Source organism: Onthophagus taurus, chromosome 6, assembly GCF_036711975.1.
Source record: "Onthophagus taurus isolate NC chromosome 6, IU_Otau_3.0, whole genome shotgun sequence".
NCBI lineage: Eukaryota > Metazoa > Arthropoda > Insecta > Coleoptera > Scarabaeidae > Onthophagus > Onthophagus taurus.
In genome coordinates, this window is record NC_091971.1 from 24,057,614 (window position 1) to 24,083,330 (window position 25,717).

The 25,717-nt window shown below is 32.0% G+C and overlaps 1 protein-coding gene across 2 annotated transcripts; it reads left to right on the forward strand.

Annotated features, from left to right (window-relative positions):
• Positions 1-4,459: 4,459 nt before the first annotated feature.
• Positions 4,460-25,585, forward strand: LOC111415547 (Tetratricopeptide repeat protein 2). Of its 2 annotated transcripts, none has more exons than XM_023047279.2 (3): positions 4,460-4,693; positions 19,440-20,749; positions 25,040-25,585. In XM_023047279.2, exons 1-3 carry the CDS (start codon positions 4,623-4,625, stop codon positions 25,150-25,152), a joined length of 1,494 nt encoding a protein of 497 aa, XP_022903047.2. In that variant the 5' UTR covers positions 4,460-4,622; the 3' UTR covers positions 25,153-25,585. The 2 variants fall into 2 exon arrangements, with proteins under 2 accessions (XP_022903047.2, XP_022903048.2); XM_023047280.2 differs by lacking the exon at positions 4,460-4,693 and adding an exon at positions 19,215-19,367.
• Positions 25,586-25,717: the final 132 nt, after the last annotated feature.

The window sequence follows — 25,717 nt, forward strand, 5'->3', positions numbered from 1 at the left end:
AAGTAAACGACATTGTGGTACCTATCGCTGAATTAATATCTTCACATCATGATTCGGCAACAATAATGGCTTTTATTTTGCATTTTAAACATTTTATACGTACGAAATGCAAGAAAACATGGCCGATCTTTAACGTTGTTGTAACAGATTGGAGTTTTTCGCTTGTGATGGCTATTTGTCAAGGGTTAAACGATGTCACTTTATATACTTACCTCCAAATTTGTTATAAATATGTTACAAATAAGGACGACCATCGATTTTTTAGTTTAATAAAATTAAAACTATGTTGTGGACATTTCGTTAAAATGATTTGCAACAGACTTTCTCGTACTAAGAAAAAACCGAATATAAGGGATGGAATTGTTAATGCAATAGCAGTATTAGTTCAATGTAGATCCTTGGAAGAGTTAATTATTCGATTTGAAAATGTCGCTTTTCTCTTATTAACATCGTCATATAATAACAACGTCAAAAATGCAATAGCACACCTATCGTCTAGTGACTATGAAACCTACAATCATTTGTTATCTACAAGGCAAGATATTTCATGTGAATTGGACGTCGACATAGATGAAGAAGTTGTGAGAGGAGAATATACTAGCTCTCCTTTTTTTATTTGTTTTTTTAGAGTTTATGACAAGGTTTTAAAAGAGTTAGATGAAAGTGTAAGCTCAGCAACGGAACGCAACCCTTACAAACACGAGGAATTTTTTACGTATTTATTGAATTATGTAATGCCTTTCGCTCCAATGTGGTCCAACATACTTGAAAGTGATCGTTACAGTAATTCACTTGTGGAAACATGGTTTAAAATTGTCAAGTAAGAAATACTAGAAAACAAAACCAATTTGAAAGTAGGGCGATTTGTAAACCTGCTTAATTCACGAATTATAAGTAACATAAAAGCTATAGATTTAGAAATTGGTAAAAAGCCGAAGAGGAAAAAAATAACCTCAACAAAATCAGATGCACGACATGAAATTGATAACCCGGATGCTCAAGAAACGTGGACAAAATCAAAAAAACGAAAACGGTATTTTCATAATGTTTACTTAACGGACAAAATTAATGTAAATGATGAAAATAACAAAATAGATGATGAAGTGGAAATGAATTTAGTCGTACAACCAGAAAAGGTTGAAGAGGAGATCATAAGGGGGACCCAGCCAACCCAACCAGAAAAATGTTATGAGAGGGGGTTAAAGTCAAACCAACCACAACCAGAACAAGTTGATGAGGGAGATATACAGTATTGTTCTTTGAACGGTATCCTTGATCAGCCAGATCAACGAGCCCTTTCAAATGGTCTGTTCTTTGATCATGATTTTTATATGTCCGCAGCTTTCCAAACTGATTTTATCTTGGGACAATATTCATATAATGGACAAACGATTTCATTAAGTAGCTCTGACTTTAGAACGTTAATATCAACCGAAAACGGGGGTTGTAATAATCTGCAACCCATGGGTTCATGGGTTGCAGATTATTGCATAGATTCTCTGGCATTTACTTTTTTTAAAGACCGCGAAGACATTTATTACATCGACACAATATCCGTCCAAATTTTGCTTTCAGATCAGATAAAGAATCTGTCTAAATTTTTACCTTTTACAAAATCACTTAAAGGAGTCCGTTTTATTCTGTTGCCCCACAATTGTAACAACAATCACTGGATATTAATTATATTAGATTTGACTACTAACTTTATTTGTATTTTGAATCCTGGTAAATATTATCGTATATCACACGAGGAAATTGTAAAAAAGGTTAAAAGACTATTTTCCACTAGAGACCGTCTATACCTACACGAAGACAAACTAAATGCTAGGAAGTGGAAACTAACAACAATAGCATATCCTACCCAAGAGACTGAAGATTCAATCAATTGTGGAGTCTATGTTATATGGTATATGATGGTTTTGCAAAAAAATGAAACACTGCAATATTTGTCAACATCATTATTACAAAGTAATTTTAATCCTGACCTTTTCAGAATTTCTTTACAAAATGTTTTATTACTGTCATCTGACGTTATGTATGATAAATGTTTTAAATGTGGTATAGGATCACAGGAAAACTATGTAGGCTGCAACTTATGTAACAGATGGTTACATATAGATCGTTGCTCGAACATATCTAATCTAATTTCTATAGATACCATTAAACTTCGCAACTTTGTTTATAGTTGCCCATTATGTCAACACTATAAACCAGGTTTATTCAACACATCAAGTACAATTAAAAATGTTGCGTTGGATAATATGTCTCTAAAATATTTTGTGATTCATTACAAAAACGAATTACAAGAAATATACAATACGAGGGACACAAACGATTTTTGTGAGCGGTACCGCTCTGTTAATAAACCAGAGTACCATTTGAAATGGGATATGTCAACTCCGTTTATATCATTTAGTGCGGCAGTCTATATATGTAGAAAGATAATGTCAACAACCAATATACCAGACAAGACATTTGTAAAATATGTTCTTCTGGGATTTCTGAATTTAAAAATTATACGTAAATATTACGGAATGAACGATGAAGCAAGCTTCTTTGAGCAATATAAAACGCTTTATGATATTACGGATAGGGATCATGTTTATCCAGATCACTACACATTAGACCAAATTCAGTTTTAAGTACAATAATTATTTATATATACAATTATTATTATACACCCTTTATCAACATAATTTCCGCGCGTCTCATAGATAATATATGTTATTGGAATTCGATCTCTGGGCTGAGTTTGGTGGTGTCACAAAATTTTTCAAGAAAGTTATGAATTTTTTACGTATTTCGGGGGTGATTTCGACCCCTTATCCCCTGAATTTCCGCGAATCTCGCGGATATGTTATTCGAAACCTTATTTTCGATCTTTGGACTGAGTTTGGTGGTGTCACAAAATTTTTCAAGAAAGTTATGAATTTTTTACGTATTTCGGGGGTGATTTCGACCCCTTATCCCCTGAATTTCCGCGAATCTCGCGGATATGTTATTCGAAACCTTATTTTCGATCTTTGGACTGAGTTTGGTGGTGTCACAAAATTTTTCAAGAAAGTTATGAATTTTTTACGTATTTCGGGGGTGATTTCGACCCCTTATCCCCTGAATTTCGGCGAATCTCGCGGATATGTTATTCGAAACCTTATTTTCGATCTTTGGACTGAGTTTGGTGGTGTCACAAAATTTTTCAAGAAAGTTATGAATTTTTTACGTATTTCGGGGGTGATTTCGACCCCTTATCCCCTGAATTTCCGCGAATCTCGCGGATATGTTATTCGAAACCTTATTTTCGATCTTTGGACTGAGTTTGGTGGTGTCACAAAATTTTTCAAGAAAGTTATGAATTTTTTACGTATTTCGGGGGTGATTTCGACCCCTTATCCCCTGAATTTCCGCGAATCTCGCGGATATGTTATTCGAAACCTTATTTTCGATCTTTGGACTGAGTTTGGTGGTGTCACAAAATTTTTCAAGAAAGTTATGAATTTTTTACGTATTTCGGGGGTGATTTCGACCCTTTATCCCCTGAATTTCCGGGTGGTGCTTAGATATGTTATTCGAAATAGTGATTTTGATATTTGGGGTTGACTTAATGGATCATCAAGCTTTTTCAATGCAAATTGGACTTTCACATAATGAAAGGGTGATTTTTATTTAATAATAATGAATTTTACTTGAAAGTTTTAGAGGGGTTATCTATTTTACTCTCTTTAATGCTAATTTTGATGTTTTTTTGGTTATTATCACTAATAAATACGAAATTATAGATAGAGTACACTATTTGTTTGGTCCGCTGTAAAAATGTGAATTTCGTTTCTGAATCCGTTGCTAACTTCAACGACATATATTTTTCCTGAGAGAAAAACATTCACTGTCATCACTTGAAACTTCACTTTCCTCATCCAGGTTCTCAAACTCAGCATCACTTCCGGATAAGTTATCCGTATAAATTGTCTCAGCTTCCGCAGAAAAGTCTTTGCTGCTTGTCATTTTTATGGTTATAAAATTATTTAGAAATATTTCCTAAAATTAAAACTACGCCGGAGGATCAACAAGCAGATAGTGCTATAACTATCAAGAAAAAATAACAATGTGCATAAAAGAGAACCCTAATGCAGCAAACTAAAAATTTATGCAAAAACGTAGATCTATTTATCCCAAAAAATCGTCGATTTTTAGGTGACCCTGTTATTCGTGAATTATTCCTTATTATTTATTAGAATTGTTATTATTGCCTGTCAACAATGTCGAATATTTATATCCATTTAAATATAGTCAGTTGAAACGGCTAGTCAACAAAAGATGGCGATAGTGCGCAATTAGAAATTTAAATGGCATGAACTGATAGTCCGCGTGCGTGTATTGAAAGATTAATAAATAACATTTGTTTCTAACGTCTTTTGCTAATTTTTTGTTGAATCAAAACTGTATGCATCAAAATTTTCATTTTGAAATGAAAATGACATAATCGATTTCGTGACATTTTAGCGGCTAAATTCAAATGACAATTAGCGCGTGCGCCCTCTCACAATCGACCGCTTTTTTCTCCACACCGACTTGACGTTTCGCGTGCATTTTATTATCCGAGACCAGTCTCTTCGTTCGAAGTGAAAATGGCAGATGTGCTTGACGATTTAAGAATGGATTGTACCAATAAAGATGAAATAATCGCCAATCCAGAAGAGTAAGTAAAATATAATTTTAAAAACGTTTTACATAAACCGATTTCATTTTTAAACAAGGTAGGTAAATTACGTCTTAGAAAGTTCTAGAATACATGCTTTATGTACCGTTGTATTTAGGGTTTGTTTGGAGCTTTAAAATTAAAGTTTTAAACATGTCAACCGAGATACATAATTTAATTAAGTCGATTTATGTTGTAGTTACGTTAATATTGAATTTTTCAGTTAGTTTTTTTTTTTTCAAGTATCGTTCTAAGAATTTACGCGATTGAAAAGGTTGTGAAACGAAACCGATTCAATTAATACCTGTTTAAATGATGCAAGATTAGACGTTCTTTTTGAGATGTTTAGTAATATTATTATAATATAATAGTGTCAATTCTTGAAATTAAGAACATGTAAAATCCAGATAACGTGAGGTGTCATTGATTGTTAAGGTCAATATTCTCGTTTTGCAATGTCGTCCACGTGTAATTCTTTTGTATATGCCTTTAAAAACACAAGTTTTCTCGCAAATAACTTCACTACATTTCATTTTAAAAGAAATAATTTCGACGTTTGTAAAAACGTTGTTTGGAGTACTTTGATTATTCTAATCTCTTTATTTCAAGGTTTTTTAATCAGATAATATAGACCTTGCAATAATATTTATGTTCGCCTGGTAGGTTTACTAAAATATTTATTATTAGGAAATGATTTTTAAACTATTAATAAGGTTATGAAAAGAAAATGTCTTTGTAATAAAAATTTTTATTTTTTTAGTGTTTAGAAATATGACTTTACAATGTGTTGGAAGATTCAGGTAATGTGAGATCTTATTGGTTAATGTAAAGGTCAATATTCTCATTTTCCATTGTCGCCCACATGTGATGTTCTTTTGTGTATGTAAAGGTTGCTGTCTTCTCCAAATAAAAGATTTTTTAATCGCTATATTCATAAAGAGGGTATGTAGAGATTGTAAAGTGAATAAATTTTTATAATACAGCAATGTATTTTTATCTTAAAATTTAAAAAACAGATAAATGATGTTAATTGAATCTTCTTAAAAACTTGTTTTCTAATTACACCGAGTTATTGAATTAAACAGGAGAACCTGGTCAAGGATCTTCAATATGATACCGGTTTATTACAAAAATAATTTTTATTAGGTTGTTTATTACACTTATTAGTCATACTTATTACATACTTAATTGGTTCAGGACCAGCAACACATATACGTAAAATAAAAGAGTATGTACATGGTGTCCCAAATTCATTGTCCAAAATTAAAAGCGATAGAAAAAAAGTAAGTTACATGTCATGATTTCGTTTTTCAAGAAACAGCTAATGCTGAAATAATATTTATAAATACTTTACCTGTATTTATAGTAATCAAAATATTAATCAGTCTTAATAATCAAGGGTAATCCAACATTCCATTTAAAATACATATTAAAAGATGTAGAGAACTTAGCGATGACATAGGAAATATTGATGATATGAATAAGATTTTGTATGGAAATAGCTTGGAGAGTTGTTTGAGTTGCAATATTCTTCTCTTTGCAAATTTCTTTATAACAGCCATAAGCATACGCTAGATTTACATTAAATTCTTTCAAAGTTAATGTCATGCTTTTCAAAAAGTGCTGTTGTTTTGCGAAGCTGCTCAAATGCTTGTAAAATAACCAGTTTTTAAGCCATTGAAAGAATTAGGGCTACCGAAATGAAGAAAGCTTTGCAATTAAATATTCTAAATTGGCATTACAATTTTTTTATCATGAGTCAAACAACCTCATAGTGTACTCACCTATATGATTGGTAATTTTATTGCACTATATTATTTAATGTGGTTATTATCTGAAATTGCACACTGCAAGTATTCGTTCAAATGGAGTCGGAAAATCAACATTACTTGAGAAAATCAAAATTTGATAATATGCTGTTATACCAGGTGAGGCATTTAAATTGAGACGACCTTATAACTCATAAACCGCAAACTGTATAAAAAAAGTTTCAATTAAAATTCCTTATATGTTGGGGGAAAATATTTTGTATAGGTTTTGTTAAGTCAGTTTTTTTAATGGATACATACAGGCTGCCCATTATGTATGGAATATAGTATGTATCTTGGTAGGTATCAACTTTATAAAAAAACATTTTATACATAAGTTGTTTAATATTTTATTTGCCATAATAAGACAGCATTCAATTGTTTTTATTTCAGAAAATAAATGAGCAACGAATAACACTTGAAGTTGTTTAAATGGTAATGTACCCTTTCGTTAGGGTTATTTGATAGGGATTTCTTTTCTCTTTACGATGACGTAAAATTTTAGTACCCTTATATCAGAAAAGTTTTGAAAAAAAAGGTAATTGTTTATTAAGAAAATTTAACTAATAACATTAACCTAGATATCCAAGATCGTCAAGTACCTCGAATTATTGGAGATGTACACTAATTTTTCGTTTATTTGTTTTATTTTGTGTGTAAATTTAATTTACGGTAATATGTCGAGATACTTGACGATTTCGGATATCTAGATTAATGTTATTGATTCATTTTTATTAATAAACAATTTTTACATTTCTCTCAAAAATTTTCTAATGTAATGGTACAAAAATTTTACGCCATCGTAAAGAAAAAAGTAATCTCTATCAAGTGAGCCTAACGAAAGAATACATTGCCATTTAAAAAAATTTAAGAATCATTCGTTACTCATTTGTTTTCTGAATTAAAAACAATTGAATGCAGTCTTATTATAAATAAGAAAGCAAATAAAATATTAAACAGCTTTTGTATAAAATGTTTCTTTATAAAGTTGATACCTACCAAGATATATGCTATATTCCATACATAATGGGCACCTGTATACTTTTCCATCACTATGCTATTTTATGACAAAATAAATAACTTTTATTTGAAATTTCTTTTTACTTAATGAATATTACGCATAATAAAAATTGTGCGGCTTTTTTAGTGCAAGCTTTGAGGTTTGGAAAAATTAAGGCGGCCATAACAGGTTGTAGTTGTTTCAGTACTCATATGTATCTGTCAAAATTTCCCTTAGTAATAAATTAATTCGTTACGTTTCATTAAGCATTAAAACACATACGATCGTTTCTGGACAAGCAGCCAGAGATATCAATGTTGCTATGATTACTTAACTTCCATGACAAAATAACGACTTTTATTTCAAACATTTTGCTATTTATCGTGTATTTATGGATAAAATGTCAAATAACACTTTAAACAAACATAACAAAACAAATGAGCTTCACTTAAAAATAAAATTCTAAGAGTGCTGCGTTGGGATACCGTATAGCTTCAAGAAATAGCAAGAGAAGAAATATGTGGACTAGAATTATTATTTAATTATTGGATTAGAACAGCAGCTTAAACGTTGATTATATTATTGGGCACGTTCAGCCGGTGTCAACTGTTAAGTTGCTATATTAGCAGTCGCAGCTGAACGATACGCTAAGTAAGCGCTGTTACGCAGCAGTTTAGTAAATATCTCAACGTAAGTAATCTGCGCTTAGTTTGTCAGCGGTTGTGAAATTGTAGGTTAGGATTAACATTTTTTGTTTCTCCCCTTTAATTTTGAAAACTGACAGAACTGTATAAAATGACATGAGCCTTAAAATCAAGATCATCATCCACTATCTCTTGTAATAACACAAAATTTTCAAAAATATTGTTGCCCATAGTTTTAGGTTATGCAGAACCGCTAATTCTCAATTGCTTGTTCAGCCGATTTCGTTCCGCTGTATTAAAGCTCATACAACTAGCTGACTGATTTAATTCAACTGTTGACACCTGCTGAACGTACCCATTATCACCCGTTGTCGCCAAATTTTTCTCTCTCCAAAGCTCTCCAGCCTTGGCTAATTATTTCACAATACGCACGGGGTGGAATGTTTCTGCCGAAGATCGCATCTCGATATCGCCATCCATTCTTGAATTATAGAAGAAAATTTTAAAATCATGTTACCTTAGCAAACAAATCACAGAGTACAAAAATGTTATTACTTCCAAGCTTAGGACCGGTTCAAAACTATTTTTGAGGTGTGTTTAAAGGCCAATGGATCAACGAAACATCAACAATGACGACGAACAATGAATGCTGGAAATGTTTTCCTTTAATCTCGATGCATTTAATTAATCCAGTTTCGGTAGAAAAAGCCGCCGCTTAAGTTTCGGTCCTGGACACATTTCTAATGGAATTTTTTGAAAAACCAAGTCTTTTAGTCTACCCCATAGATAAAAAATCTGAACAAGTCAGATTCGGCGAAAGTGACGCATAGGGAAATAGACTTCCTATTCTAATAACGCGATTCTCCTGCACCTCTACCTTTGCAGGAACGAATAACGCATATTGCGCAAATTTACACCACCTGCATTATTGAAAGATACATACTTCATGCGTCCATAGTATTTGTGATAAAAAGTTTGGATTTGCCCGAATGATATTTAACAGCCAATGATAATAGTTTAATCTGTTATCATAATCGATATCTGTTAAGGCCTGATGTAAAACAATGTATTAGGGATGCATATTCTCTTGCGGAATCTTGTGGACAATTGTTTTCGGGATTCCTGGATGATGTGGGATCGCATTGCGCACCAATGTGATCTACGAATAGATCACCTTATAGAGGTGTCTGAATGGGCTACACGTTGCCAGTTTCCCTTAATCGCTTAGCTAATCTTAAAAACACTTCTCGAGAAAAATATCTTTTTTTTGTGGTAATTGCATTACAATTCTTGCCATGTCATTGTATCATATTCGAAACAGTGAAAATAAATCCCTAACATATCATACGCTTCTACGTTAGTAAATGACATGTTTAAATTACCATGGTTATGTGATTTGTTTTTCTCAATAAGATAACTGGATTCGATTAAAGGCACTTGAATTTTTTACATTTTCTTCTATAATTCCAGAACGGATTTCTGTGAAGTACCTTCAGTATCGTTCCATTTAAAATTTTTTCGAAAAATTACAGAAATATGTAATCGCTGCAGATAACGCCCTCTGGCTTATTTGTTTTAAACTAAACGGTATTATTAAAATTATCTTTTAAAAGAATAAAATTCTCTTTCAAACAAAAACAAAAGTATTAAAATCCAGGAGATATTAAAATGTAAACATTTAAAAATGCATTGGCGTCCGCTATGCGGTATTATCCAAGCTATCAAATGATGTTGTTTATGATCAAAGCTATAGCTCATCATCTAACTTTCCGAAATAGTGGGTATTTTATGTTTATGGTAGTTACGTCCCCTAGCGGTCGGATAACGAACTACAAAATAATTTCCAAATATTTCTCTTGCTCACATTGCCGATAAGGATTTTTTCCCAAACCTCTACTATCCGGGCTACAAGTCAAGGCCCAATTCACAGTCTTATTTATTATTACACAGTCTGGCCTAAAAATGTAATATTTGGTTATAGCGACTGCCTCTCTAGCGGATTCTTGTTAGTACATGTGTTTCTCTTCGTTGTTCATTATTTGTTAAGGCCAGTGTCATGTTCTTGTAAAATTGTAAATCTTGAGACATGACAGTCGCACTTTGTCAAACGCTCTTTAGATTTACTAGCGTTTGTTGTACTCTATCGACTTTTCAATTAATTGTACAAACAAGGAGACATCGCAGTTGACTCTTCACCAATTTTGATGAATTTTTTTATGGTGAATCTATATTGAATATAAGTAAGTTCCCCCACAGCTTTCGATCGAATGGCCCTTCTAAAGGGACTTATTAATTTTTTAAAGTTACGATTTTTGAGAGTTCTTGTTATAAGCTATAAAGCGAAGCCGTCTTACGTATCTGTCCGTAGTGCAGTGGATGAATGCCGCGCTCCTGTGCAGGAAGCCCAGGATCGGGATTCGGAGTTTCAATTTTTTTTTTGTTTTAATTATTTATTGTAATACTCCTACTCTATTATTTTATTTATATCAATATATACGTAATTATATTTATATATAATTGTAATTTTTTAATTACTTTATTATTATCACTATTTGGAATTTTTTAATAATTCCTTTTAATAAAACCTCATAACACGTGTTTTCTGTTTCAAAGGATATAACAGGACGTAAACTTATATTACAATTATATATAAATATAATTACGTATATATTGATATAAATAAAACAATAGATTAGGAGTATTACAATAAAAAATTAAAACAAAAAAAAATTGAAACTCCGAATCCCGATCCTGGGCTTCCTGCGGAGGAGCGCGGCATTCATTCACTGCACTACGGAGAGATATGTAAAACGGCGTCGCTTTATAGCTTATAACAACAACTCTCAAAAATCGTAACTAAAAAATTAATAAATCCCTTTAGAAGGGCCATTCGATCAAAAGCTCTGGGGGAACTTACTTATATTCAATATAGATTCACCATAAAAAAATTCATCAAAATTGGTGAAGAGTCAACTGCGATGTCTCCTTGTAAGTATATCCCATCTAGAGTGGATCAATGTCTGATATTTTGCTGTTTATGATTTTTGTTAGTAGTTTGCACATAGTATGTAGTAATTATAGTCCTGTAGTTATCAGGACCAGGGTCATTTTTATTTCATTCCCGATGGTGCTCTGTTTCCTTCTTGTCTGCTGTCTTGTCTTCTTTCCTTCTTGTTCTTTTATAAATCATGTTCTATTTCTTTAGAGAATTTCTTCCAATATGACCCAAGTTTTTTTATTGCTGTGTTCACTCTATTTCTGACTTCCTTACATTTTTTATATTCATTGTGCTTACACTTCTATAGCTTAAGTAAACATATTTCTTTTCCTTCGATAATACCTTCACTTCTTCAGTTACCCATGGTGAATCATTTTTCCTTCCATTTATGTTAACTTTTTGGGTTCTAAGTGCTTCATTTGCACTTTCTGTTATGTGTGTTCTTACCTTTGTATAAGTTTTATTTGCGTCATCGCTTTCTATTATGGATCTCGAAACAATTTTTCTTTTCATTTGATTTGGACACGTGTTCGTACGTAACGAAAATAGTATAATTAAATCAACCCGATATTATATTTGGTTTGATGCTTGTTTTGTTACTTCCTCCAAATATTATCTCTAACAATGCCAAACCAATAATTTCTCATCCGCATATATTTAGGCAACATAAATCGTCGAAGGTGTAATAAAGTATGTTTTAGTATATTTATTATGTCTGCCTCAAATTCAATCCTGCATTAAAAAATACTGTTATTAGTGCAACTAAATCTACAGCTAAAAATTCAGAGAATTTGCTTTAGTAAATTCATTCATATTTTTAATCACATTTGCAAACAACGAAATTTAATAACGCAATAAAATTATTGTAATCTGATAGTCAGTACAAAGATTTGATATAATGAAACGAGTGTTATACCGTTATTGTAGGTTTTGCTTTATTAGCTTATCGGTAGGTATCAAATAGTTAGGCCCATTTTTACCACTTCTTGATAAATTTATCCGATAGATAAATTGGCGCTCTTAGCCAATGAGAGCGCTTAAAACCGTTGTAACCGTGGTAATTATCTATCGATTAAATTTATCAAGAGGTGGTAAAAGTGGGTGTTAATCAAATAAAATGGATAAATTGGCAATAACTAATTTGTACGCCGTAACGACCTAAGTCAAAAAGTGTTAATAACAATGCGAGCTAGACTTATCAAGATATTTATTAAAACGCATTAGCTTGCTTATCTAATCAACTATTAAATTTAGAGCACTAAAAAAATAGTTGACATTCATAAATTTTCCTTTACAAATTCATTTCGCAACTTGCATATGTATATTTTCAAGCAATTTGAGAACATAAATTGTCATTGGTAAATGTAAAGGTCAAGATTTTTTCATGTTCGCCCACGTATGATCTTTTGTATTTCCACAACGATTGATGTGTCTGCAATGTACACCAATTTATTGCATATTCATTTAAAATACCATCTGTAACAAAAGAAAGAAAAACTTGCAAATCCATTTTTTAAAATGTATTCATGAATGAAACTAACATATAACGGTGTAGTATCTAAAAATAAATTTCGAATGACTTGTAACAATAGTGATTCGATTAACGAAATGCGTGAGGAATAATTGACAGTTAGAATTTTATTATCCGTAAAGTTTGTGATTTACAGCAAATTAAAATAAAGTCTATTAAAAAGAGGCTAACATAAAGAGAAATAGAACGTTTTGTTTGTTAAAGCGTTATAATAAGCCTTTCTTACAAGTTTCAAGGTTTTTTTTAATCCCGTAAAATCATTTTCGACTTCGTACATAATGCCAAATCAATTTTATTCTATTGTTAGATTTTTGTTCCTCAATTTTTTTTTAATATCCGCATGAGTAAAAAAATGTTATGATTCATTGCCTGCGTACTGACTCTCAAGGTGATTAATTTGGTTAAAAGACATCCTATTGTAACGTTTTTATACACCTATATCCCGATTTTTCAAACAACGATATTAATTTGGTAGCAATAATCTCGTATCGAATTTAAAACATGGGGATTTTCCATTTTATACACAGAATAAGCTTTCTCGCTTATGTGCTATACTGCGCAACAAGGTATTTGTTGACGTATTTTCTACGAACGCCTACACTCTTGACTTGGTCATCAATGGGAATTACTCCGGGTTATTTAGAGAATAATATCAGAAAAAAACAAGCCTATAAGTAAACCGTAGAATTTGAAATTTTGTATGTATTTACTACTGGTTAATACCATATATTTAAGCACACCTTAAGTTTCTTTTTTGTCTCTTTAGTTTTTTCGCAAAAAAAGTATGCTACAGTGTAAGGCAAAGCCCTGTTATGATTAAAAATTTTTTTCTTTATAACTGGAAGTTGGAAGTTTATAGCTATGGAAGTTGTGCACTTACTACGATCTTGTACTGACAAAATAACATAAGTTAATTGTGATTTTCATAACAAAAACCATATATGACGTGAATGTCTGTCTGAACAAATTACGTTGTCTTAAACAATAATAAACATTATTAAAAAATTAATACTCTTGCTTAATAACAGTCAAACATTATTAATAATCATCAACAATTATGAGGATTCAACGTAAATAAAACCCAGAGCTAACTATTACAATAATTTTAGTTAAACATGGTGGCACATAGCGGTACATGGCACGATATTTTATTTTTTTACACGAAAATTATTAACTTCAAGGAATGTGAAATGTTCCAGTACAGTTTTCACCAACTTTGTGCGCACTGAACTTGTTAAAGAATGAGCTCCAAAACTGATATTTTCTTATATTAGTATTCCATTGCGTTAAAAAGTTCTTATAAAAAAAATCAAAGGTCATAGCTCGAAAACAAAGGTTTGCTATCCTTCGTTAATATAAAAACTTATGTTATTTTGGCAAGTATTATCTTCTAGTAAAGTTTCCCGACTAAAATCGGAACCATCCTGTATATACACATAAGTAAAAGTTATAGTTAAAGATATTTAATTTTTGAATATTTTATTATACAAAAGTTACATTCATGTCATGAATGACATTTTCCTTGAACTATTTGGTAATATAGTCGAATTTTCTGGTATTGAAATTATATTTTTTTTGCGATGGACACAACTGCTGTTGATGTACCTAGTCGCAAATCGGGTGTTATTTCTGCACTGTCATACGTTCTAAACACTTCATTAGCTATTCCTGCCCTGTTTGCTACCGACAACACACCCTTCAGCGACCGTTGATAACTTTCAACAGCCATGTTTCTTTAGTGTCATCAAGTCTCCCCCAGATTTAACTAAAAGTGTAGCAGACGACCTTCGAAATGAATGACCTGTATATGAGTTAACATTTTTATGTTGAATAAATTTAGCTACTGTTTGAGGTACCTTATAAAACTGATTTTTACCCACAACCTGATTAATACATTTTCCATTCCATCTTTTGTTGCTGCTGGACGAAGGGCTACGTACATTCGGTAAAATTTAATATATTCTTCAGTAACTATAAATCTCCTGTTTACATCATTCTTTATTTGATTAAGTTTCACATTTAATAACGTTCCTGAATCTTCAATATCATCTAATGTTACCTGGCTGATTTTACAAATTCGACAAGCTCCTGCAATCCCAAATACAACAACAGCGTTGGCCATTACATAAACTTCATCGCGAGCATTATTTAAAAAGTCACTAATTTGGGTATTCGTAAAAATCGCTGCTTTCTTGGGCGTGTAACCTTTTCCATTTGGTTTGAGAAGCGTAATTAGTTTAAAATATTTTGAAATGGCTACGTTATTATTGGATTGTAACATACTTTTAATCATTGAATAATTCGATCACACTGTTGATGCCTTTTGTTGTTGTGCCAGTTCCGAAAAATAAACCAATAACACCGTCTCCGACAAAGAACTGCATGTCTTTTTCATCTTTCATTCCATAAATCCTGAATACGCGGTTGAATATGTTTTTTCTTAAAGTAATTTTCTTAAACCCACTAAATCTGCAACCCTAAACTAAACTTTGCGTACTTGGTTTTCTGTTTTATAGGGAATTAAATTAAATAATTTATTAATTCTTCTTCTGGGACTTGAGCTTGATTTCCTTTCATTACTTTATCGTGGTAATAAACATATGCCTTTTGCTGCCACTTGTTTGACCCGAAATTTTTTCTTAAATTTATTCTATTGGGTCAAACACAATTTTTGCTGTAATATCACCCAATTTATAAGTGTTACATAGAAGATCAAATTGTTTCTTCCATTGTACCATTAACCTAATGTTAGTTGCATCAAAGCGCGGAATATTCCGCACAGCGTAAAAGCTTCCATCAGCATGCGCGGAATATTCCGCGAGCATGCAAATGATGCATATGATGCAAATCACCTAGTTTTCCTGGTTTTGATTCGAATGGAGATTAGTTTTTTTTTTAATATGTAAATAGAGGAATTTTTTAATGGTTATAATCAATTTAGCGTTTGCTCTCTTTATTTTGTCCTCGTCAGTTTCTCTTCTAACAATAAATACACTTTTTTACAAAAGCCTTTTGTTCTAAAACGAATAAAAAAAAAGATTTTAGTTCTAATTTTGACAGTGTCTTACAGAAACTTTTGTATACAGTAATAAACTATAAATGGGGAATACAGTCATCAAATCAAAAGTCGATCGGTGTATGTGTTAGTAACTTGGTCTATTACCCGAGGGAAATACCCGAGTTTTATGATCACATTTTTTTAATCTCGTTATGTACTTCAACTTAAATAGTTGTGTTAGATTGAAATTTTGAGGATAATTTGTATTGGTTATTTTTTATAGCTAAAAAGGTAATATTGTGTTAAATTTTTGGTTTAGGAAAGTTCTATGAGCAATATTATTTTAGTTACAAAAAAGAATGACGGCTAGCCTGTTATAAATTGGTTCAACAACTACTTTGTTCTATTTCCAGAGGACCGGAATTGGTGACCATCTTGAAAATATTTTAGGGGAAAGATGGGACATGTTCATCACATACAAACAAAATTTCAGAAACGTAGGCGCAGTGGAACAAAATGTTGCTATTCGAGTACTGCACTTCTTTTATGAGTTACTCAAATCGTTCTGGTACAAGTATTTCTTAACCGCGCCTTTTGGTATTTGTCTCTTGCGCTGTTTAATAGTGTGTAGTTTTGGTGCCTAATATTTCCCTTGCGATTTTTTCTTTAATTGCGATAATGCGCATATGACAAATTTGTGTTTATTCAATAATGACGGAAAGCAATACTGATGGAATGTTGGAAGGATTGAAACAAGAATTAAATATGTATAATTTTCGGCATCAGTTTAAGCCAGTACGTTTCCTACAAAGTAATGGGGAGAGTGCCACACAACTCATTCTTGTCCCTTGCTTTCAACATATTTGCGTTCCTGACATAGTAAGGACCATTCCTTGCTGAAAACAGAGTTCTGTTTTTGAACCATATCAATTTCTTCACGATTTGCGACTTCTTAGGAAACATTAAGTTTGGTAATACGGATCCTTATTTTAGTTTGTAACTTATTTTCCCTCTTTCTCCCGTAAGTTTCGGAATCTCCATCGAAGTTTTCTTCAATTCTTCAATATTTATATTCAAAGTATTAAGTATTGATTTAGTTTTGGCATATTCAGCCGCGAAATTTGTTTTCAGTTTTTCCAATATTCCTATATTACTTTGCTAATGCTGTAAAAGGATAATGTTGTGGAAGGATATATGCTGTATTATATAGCAGAGAAGATAGGCAAGAACATAGATTGGGATGCGCAGCTGATACACTTCCTCTATTGTCTCTCATCCCAAATAGATACTTCGGTTTTTTTTCTACGTCGGAAAAACACTGTTATGAAACCTCTAGAAATTCCTAGAGGAGGCCAAGGCTCAAAAATTATGCTGTAGCCCCACAGATGATGATTGTATTTGTCTGTGTTGTAAATCCATCGTTTGGTTTGTTCTTTTTATGTTTCCCTGCAGCTTGGCGTCGATCATCTTTGCCAAACAATGTGTTAGCGTGATTTGCAGCTTTCTGTAATTCTCCTCTACGCTCCCTCAATGCAAATTTATGCTTCGAGAGTAGGCCTTTCTTTTCCACTTCTTTCTTGTAGTAGTTCTAGCTGAATTATGTCCCCAATGTTCATTCATCCGAGCAGGAGACTTGGTACATAGGTTTCCTGTTCCCGGATTGTGATGAATTGTTTACTATGATGTTTTCAATTTACAATCTTGCAGTTTTGGGAAATATACGATCAAAAAAATCCATCTAACTTATTCCATAAATGGGTTTTGAGAAATATCGGTATATTACGATTTTTAGGACAAAATGCTATTCTTGAATTATTCCCAATAAACAGTTTCACTATTGTCAACAATTTATTATGTTTAACTAGCTAACTAAGGCCCGCTTTTACCACCTCTAGTTAAACTGGTCGTTAGTCTTACTATCGGATAACGTTTATCTATTAGTTAACTGCGAAACGACTTTTACCATTTCGATCTAACTAATGGATAGGCTATCTAGTAGTTAACGTAAAAATCTAGGGGAATATTATTATAGCTTGTTTTAATAGTACTACAATTATAATGACTGTTGGTGACTACGTGTAAAAGAGGTATTACAGGTTTCTATCTCCTTTGTCCGTCGGTAATGGTCGGTAATTCGCGAGTAATTCTCATAAACCTGTCAGTTCTGTTAGTGGCAATTAACGACCACGAAAAAATAAAAACCGCAAATTAGGCCGAAAAGCGTATTCGGGAGGCAAATTTTAAACCTGAAGAAATAACACTTTTACTTGACTTGGTGGCGGATCATAAAAATGTCCTCGAGAATAAAAATAACCACGTTAGTACGTGGAAAATAACGTTTGGGTTTTGCAAACAACAAGGAAAAATAAAAGTACAATCAAAATACTAACTAACCTACTATGATGTATCTATAAAAAATTGATCTGCTTTATATGGTGTAGTGTCCTATAAAGCTGTCCACGATAACTATAATGAGTTATTAAAGAAAAGATTAGAGTTAACAACATTAATGTTAGAAAATGAGAAGGAAAGAGATAGAAGTGATAAAATTGAAAAAAGAAGTGGAGATAAAAAAATGGAGAAAAGAAAAAGACAGTTAATCTATTTTTTAAATACTTCTTGACGATATTTAAATAATAAATACTAAATATAAAAAAATAATAAATAATGTACATATTTATTGTAAATAACGTTTTTTTTTTATTATTTTTTATATAATAAAGTTTATTTTTATAAGTTCCGAAAATAATTGATAACTACTAATCTTCTATTATTGACCTGAAGCTAATGATTCGCTGATTCCATAAAAGTCAGCTACATCCAATAACATGTTGCCTGCCTGTAGCAAAAAAATCTTAAAGTAAGCAACAATCTTAAAGTAAGCAACAGGGATTGCAGAATTTCTAACAAAAATTAATTATTAATTCTTCTATTGATAAAAACTAGGTACTATACATATATAATACCTCCTCGTTCGTGGTTTGATGTCATTATCAATTTGTGCTAAAATGTGGTGAAAACACACATTCCTTTGATAATCGAAATCTTTTAATAAATTCATCAGTTTGATAGCGGACGTGGTCTAGTTTATCAATGAGGTAAATATTTAACCCGACCCCCCAACCGATAGTTACGGGTATACCGAAAATAACTATTAGTTAGTGTTATCAATAAGGTAAATATGGTGGTAAAAGGCGATTTTTGCGCTAACCATTAGTTAAAGTTAACAACCACTTTAACTAGAGGTGGTAAAAGTGGTCCTAAATCACTCAGACGGTGTTCAATGTGGTTCTTGCATTTGTACTTTACATAACAAAAATATTTTCTAAATGTTAACCGATCAACATTTAGGAAATTTTATACTAAATTGCTATAAAAATGAAAGAAATTGAAGTTATCAAGAAGCAAATCTTTTTATTCCTTTTCAAGATAAGTATATATTTAGGGTCCGTCTACAGGTCACCCGATGATAAGGGTTAATTTATATTTATCAAATCATTTTTTCTTATTTACTATAAACATTGATAAAAACAAAAAACTTTGAATTTATCTTAAACTGTCAATATCAAAATCATATGTCAAAACGGTAAAAATTATCTTGTTCCCAACCGTCCAGATCCACAAATGTCTTCTCTCCTGCCTTGTACTCAACCCAACAATAGAACCGATAATGGCGTAAACGGTTTCATTGAATCGTACGTTCAAAATTAATTAAAATAATACTTTTACCATTACATTTTTTAACATTCCTTCTTTTGTTGTTTTAGACTTGCTGAATTGAAGAAAGAAAGTGGTAACCAACAGTACAAATTAAAACAGTATCGTCAGGCACTGCCATTGTACACAGAAGCAATTGAGCTATGTCCGGATATACCAGCATATTATGGCAATCGATCCGCTTGTTATATGATGTTGAATCGTTACCACGACGCATTGGAAGACGCTCGAAAATCAGTGCAGCTAGATTCGGCTTTCGTGAAAGGTTACATTCGTATATTAAAATGCGGAATTGCTTTAGGGGATGTAATGACTGCCGATCAAGCAGTAAAACATATTAAAATTATGGAACCAGATAATAATGCTACGATTAAAAACGAATTGGCCAGTTTAGAAACATTAAAAAAGTTCGAAGCTGACGCTCTCAAAGCTTACAATAAACAAGATTTTCGTACTGTTGTTTATTGTATGGATCGTTGTTTGAGCCAAGCACCCAATTGTTGCAAATATAAAACGACTAAAGGAGAATGTCTGGCTTATTTAGGGCGATACGAAGAAGCTCAAGAATTGGTTAACGGAATTTTACACATTGATAAGGGAAATGCTGATGCGATTTACGTCCGCGGAATGTGTATGTTTTACGAAGATAACATCGACAGCGCTTGTCAACATTTTATGCAAGTTTTACGATTGGCCCCTGATCATAAAAAAGCTATGGATCTTTATAAACGCGCGAAATTGCTCAAGAAGAAAAAAGACGAAGGAAACGATGCGTTTAAAAATTGTCGATTCCAAGATGCTCTTAATTTATATACCGAAGCTTTAAAAGTGGATCCATTTAATAAGAAAACAAACGCAAAACTTTATTTCAATAGAGCAACAGTTTACTCAAAATTAAATAAATTAGCCGATGCCGTTTCCGACTGTACCTCAGCGTTAAAATTGGATGATAATTATTTAAAAGCACTTCTTCGACGAGCTAAATGTTACATGGATTTAGGTGAATACGAAGAGGCCGTTAAAGACTATGAGAAAGCTTGTAAAATGGATAAAAACAGAGAACATAAACGATTACTGAACGACGCAAAGTTAGCGTTAAAAAAATCGAAACGCAAAGATTATTATAAGATATTGGGGGTGGAACGTAACGCGACCGAAGATGAAATAAAGAAAGCGTATCGTAAGAGAGCTTTGGTTCATCATCCGGATCGACACGCGAACGCTTCCGATGCGGAGAAAAAAGAACAGGAGAAGAAATTTAAGGAACTGGGCGAAGCTTACGGGATTTTGTCGGATTCGAAAAAGAAGGCGAGGTACGATAGCGGTCAGGATTTGGAGGACGGTTTTGATGGAATGCCCGGTAAGTTTAGAAATGATCTAAAAAAACGGTAAAAAAAGCGTGTCGAATATTTTTGGGAATCGCGTTAAAAATATGTAATGTCACAATGTATTATTTATAGGGTCGACAGTAAATTTTTATAAACGATATGTTTTTAATTTGAGTTTTTGGGATGGGTTGAGTTATTTAAATGTTTTATGACAATAAAAAATTAATACTATCAATGAGTTTTACAAGTACGTTTTAACATACACAGTGTTTTAGAAGTGTCAATAGTAATAATATAAATTATAGAAATCCAATCACTAAATGAAATTGAAAGATTTTTTTTGTGACAACATAAATTATTAATATTCGTTTGGTACAAATAAGTATTAAGTATATCTTTTATTCTGAAACATAATACAATGTACATAAACATTATTTCACTCTTAAGTCTATGTTTATTCTTATGTAGGTAGTTAGTACTAATTTTGGTCAATTATGATCATCCTCAGATAAATTAAAAAATATTTTCTTTATATTCAAGTTAGACTTACAATTAGTGATTTTATTTTATAAATGAATTACTTCAGTTTCAACATGATTTCGTTTTTAATTAAATAGTATATAGCTTTTAATTGGAAGTACATTAACTCCTCCACCCTTGGAGTGAACCAAGGGTTTAGACGATTAGTGCTAGATTCCTGGTTCGCTAGTTATGCTATTATTTTCTTTTGGGACTCGTGGTATAATACTCCAATTATACCTGCGATCAAATCACCTGCGATGATTAATGAAGCTATCGTTCTATGGGTGTTGTAAAATCTCTCCAGGGAGTTACTATTTTTTTGATATTTTTTCGCGGGCATCATTAATAGTGTCAATATACAGGTGTACAAAAAGTATGGAATAATGGTTCAACAGCCTAAACTTCAACTTATATTAAAAAAGTTTTAAATAAAAGTTACTTGAAACTATTTTCCGCATATCTTGGCGTAGAAATAAAATAAAATAAAAATGTGTGTGTTTTAAATAGAACACCCTGTATATTTTAAGGTTTTTGGATTCCTTTTGACAAGGTGTTGCAAGGTGCCATAAGGTTTTAATGCTTTAAACTGCATAGTTTTCGACATATTGTAACTTTTATTTAAAAAGATTTGATGTAGCGACAACCAAGTTATGGCGTCATTATGGAATAGACAACCTAAGCCTTGACGTCACAGAGATGGGCGAAGCCTATACTGACTCCAAACATCTTCGTTGCTAACGATAAATCACCAAAAAATGTCATCACTTAATTTATTTTATTTTAACACTAATTGAAAATTGCATATGGTGATTTACCGTTAGCAACGAAAATGTGTGGAGTCAGTATAAGCTCCGCCCATCTCTGTGACGTCAAGGCTTAGGTTGTCTATTAGCAACGAAAATGTTTGGAGTCGGTATAAGCTCCGCCCATCTCTATGACGTCAAGACTTAGGTTGTCTATTAGTGTTAAAATAAAATAAACTAAGTGACATTTTAGATGACATTTTTATGGCGTTTTATCTTAGCAACTGTGGTATAAGCTTCGCCCACCTCTGTGACGTCAAAGGCTAAATAAAAGTTTCAATATCTCGAAAACTATGCAGATTAAAGCATTAAAACCTTATGGCATTTTGCAACACCTTGTCAAAAGGAATCCAAAAACCTTAAAATATACAGGGTGTTCCATTTAAAAAACACACTCACCATGTCGTAACTCAGACTGCCGTCAAGATTTTTACTTCATTTCTACGCCAAGATATGCGGAAAATAGTAATTTTTTTAATATAAGTTGAAGTTTAGGCTGTAGAACCATTATTCCATACTTTTTGTACACCCTGTAGATCCTTTAGAGATTAGTATCTTTTATTTCCTAATGAAAACGTCTTGTGGGTAATTATGCCAAATTTATTGGCATTATATAAATTTTTCGTTCCACATAAAGGTTGATATAGTCCTTAAGATATCAGATTCTATCGTTAGTTAACATTCTGATGTTAACTACGCCAATAGGTTACTTTGCCGTTTTCGAACTTCTTGTAACGGTTTTGTTGTTTTATTTTTATTTAATTTAATTTTTGTGTTTTATTTATTAGATTTTTTATAAGTAAGTCCTTACTTAACGTACTTGTAAAACTTGAGAACACTCTTCGTGATGAAAGTTTAATGATATGATAGTTTAGGATGTTATAGAGCCTTTGTCCAGCGCATGGTCTATTCGTATTCTCCTAAGAAACAGAATTTTTACCGTTTTTCTATCGATTTTAGACGTTTGAATGCTGCTATCAAAGTAAAAGAATCTCAAAAATCTTGTGTACGAAACTAAGCATGAATCGCTTGATGATTTAAAAATTAGAATTAGAAGAGAATGTTTTGACATTAGTCAAGAAACAATTATTAGGATCCAGCATGAATTCATCCAGACACAAGAAGGCTTTCAGTTTCAACATTTAATTAAGTAGAAAATTATTGTTCCTTATTAATTATAATGTTATATAAAGCCATGTTGTCTTTTCCTCGAAATAAAATAGTAACAGTATCTTTTAACTGCTATTTTTTTCGAAGACTGCTGAATATCAGAATGTCAGAATTTTACGTAAAATCCATAAATGTAACAAAAAATGGCGATTCCTATTTAAAAATGTGAACTTAGGCATGGTATTTCAATTTTGGGACATCTGTACATTTCAATTTTATCTCAAAAAATATAATAGGCCTTTTTTCTGAAAAAATATTCCCAAATTTTTATCGAATTGATTCCATACGATTTACATTTACCTTTGCTCTAAAGTGGTGGTGTAATGAACAACGAAGATCATCAAACTTATAATGGGTAAACATTTTAAAGTTGTCGCTGTAATGCTAGGTTGACCAAAAGGGATGTAAATCACGAAATAAATCTCGACAGTTTTTAAAAATGGAACTAGCTTTGGACCAACCGATTTTAACTAGAAAATGTAATGAAACAATCTTCAAATTTAATGTTTTTAATGTTAATTGCATGATTATCGCGAATAATTTTTTTAAATCTCAGATTAAAAAGTTAACTCGGAACAAAATTAAATATGCGATTTATATACAGCGTGTCCCGTATCTTCCGCATCAGAGCATTATACGGTTGTAGGATACATTATTCTGAAGCGATCTTTCTAATAAAATTTTTTCGAAATGTTTATAATAACCGCACGGGAACTGTTTAAAGGAACTGTTTTTCGTCCAATCAGCAGATCGCAAATCAGACTCAGGTAATCGGTGCCACCCTCGGCCGGTCCGCTACGCCGATGAAAATTCGTTTCCCACGTGTACTCACCAATAAATTCGTCATGGAAAGAGAAATAAACTTTTTCGATGAATCAAAGTTGTCCGTTATTGGTCGTCGTTAAACAGTTCCCGTGCGGTTATTATAAACATTTCGAAAAAATTTTATTAGAAAGATCGCTTCAGAATAATGTATTCTACAACCGTATAATGCTCTGATGCGGAAGATACGGGACACGCTGTATACAGGCCAAATAAGCGTGCATAGTACTGTATTTCGGAAACTACTTAATGTAGAGACTTGCTGTATAAAAATGTAATGACTAAAGTGGAGAATTCTTTTCAGGTTTCTAAGATGACCACTAAGGAATGTCCACCTGAATTAAAAACTGTGCTCTCGGAATTCCGCTGTTTTAACATAACAAGAGTTCCGTCAGTGTGTTTTTCATAATAGTCTTCTGATTGTAATTTTTTCTAACTCGACATTATGTTTCGATTCTATGTTGGCAGATGTTAAGAATCCAATATTTCTTCTGGTCTGATTTGCCCTGTTAGGTCCGGTTTGTTATTATGCAATGGAAGCAGCTGGATATTGTCCCTATGTTTCTTTGAAACACGATTTTTATTGAGATCTGTGTTTAAAATAGGTTTTGCTTTATCCTCAATTCGTTGTGTGTTAAGAGATAATTTCTTGAAACTTTAGTTTCAAAGTTTCACTACACGTTTTTGAGTAACATTAACATGAATTGTTGATTCCTAGTATCAACGCCACAAAAGACTTGAAATGTACCTAATTCAAAAAGATCATTCTCAAGTATCATTCGTACATTTAAACAGTTAGTTCAAAGAATATGTTTTATAAAAGTTATACATTAAACATGGATTTAATTAATATACTTGAGGCTGCTCATAATTGTCTAAAGTATAAATCTAGAAATAAGAGGATAATTATCTTGGCATATCTGTTAGTCAATATTGTTAAAAATCAACACAAATTTATTCTGTATATGTTAATAATTATTGTTACATTATATTATTTTTGTTTAGATTTTGATCCCAGCCAAGTATTCCAAACATTCTTCAGTGGCGGAGGCGGACACGGTGGCGAATACAGTTTCCAAGGTGGCGCTTTCCCTGGATTTTCATTCCAATTTGGTTAAATTATTTTAGAATTAAATAGAGCTTCCCGCGACATCCGCAATAATCAACCCGACACCAGGATATAAAAAAAAATAAATACAAACCATAGCACGCAATCGTTGATTCAAAGAGAAAAATAAAAAACAAATAACAGCAGTTATTATCCCTGGTTAACCACTTGTGTAATAAAATCTAATTTAATATTTATTTATATATCGGTAAATAAGCACAAATGTACCTCCTGTCCTGTTTATCAAATGCAATACTGGTGTAATTGTATATAATATGGCAGTTCACGTCGTAGGTTGTAGTTCCAAACGGATGGATCTTAACAAAAAAATTATTAATAATGCAAGTTGTAAATTTAATCTTTTTCAATTGAAAAAAAGGTTCGTATTGATTACAGGATCTTTGTTAAAAAATATGTTGTGTAATAAAGAACTTGTAGTTAGATCGTTTTGAAAAATTTTTAAAAATTTGTTCGGTATCAACAGTGAAAATTTTGTGTTTTTTGAGTAATGAATTGTAGATGCAACAGAAAAAAAGACAACACTCATATTGGATAACATTTCTTTTCAATTTTTT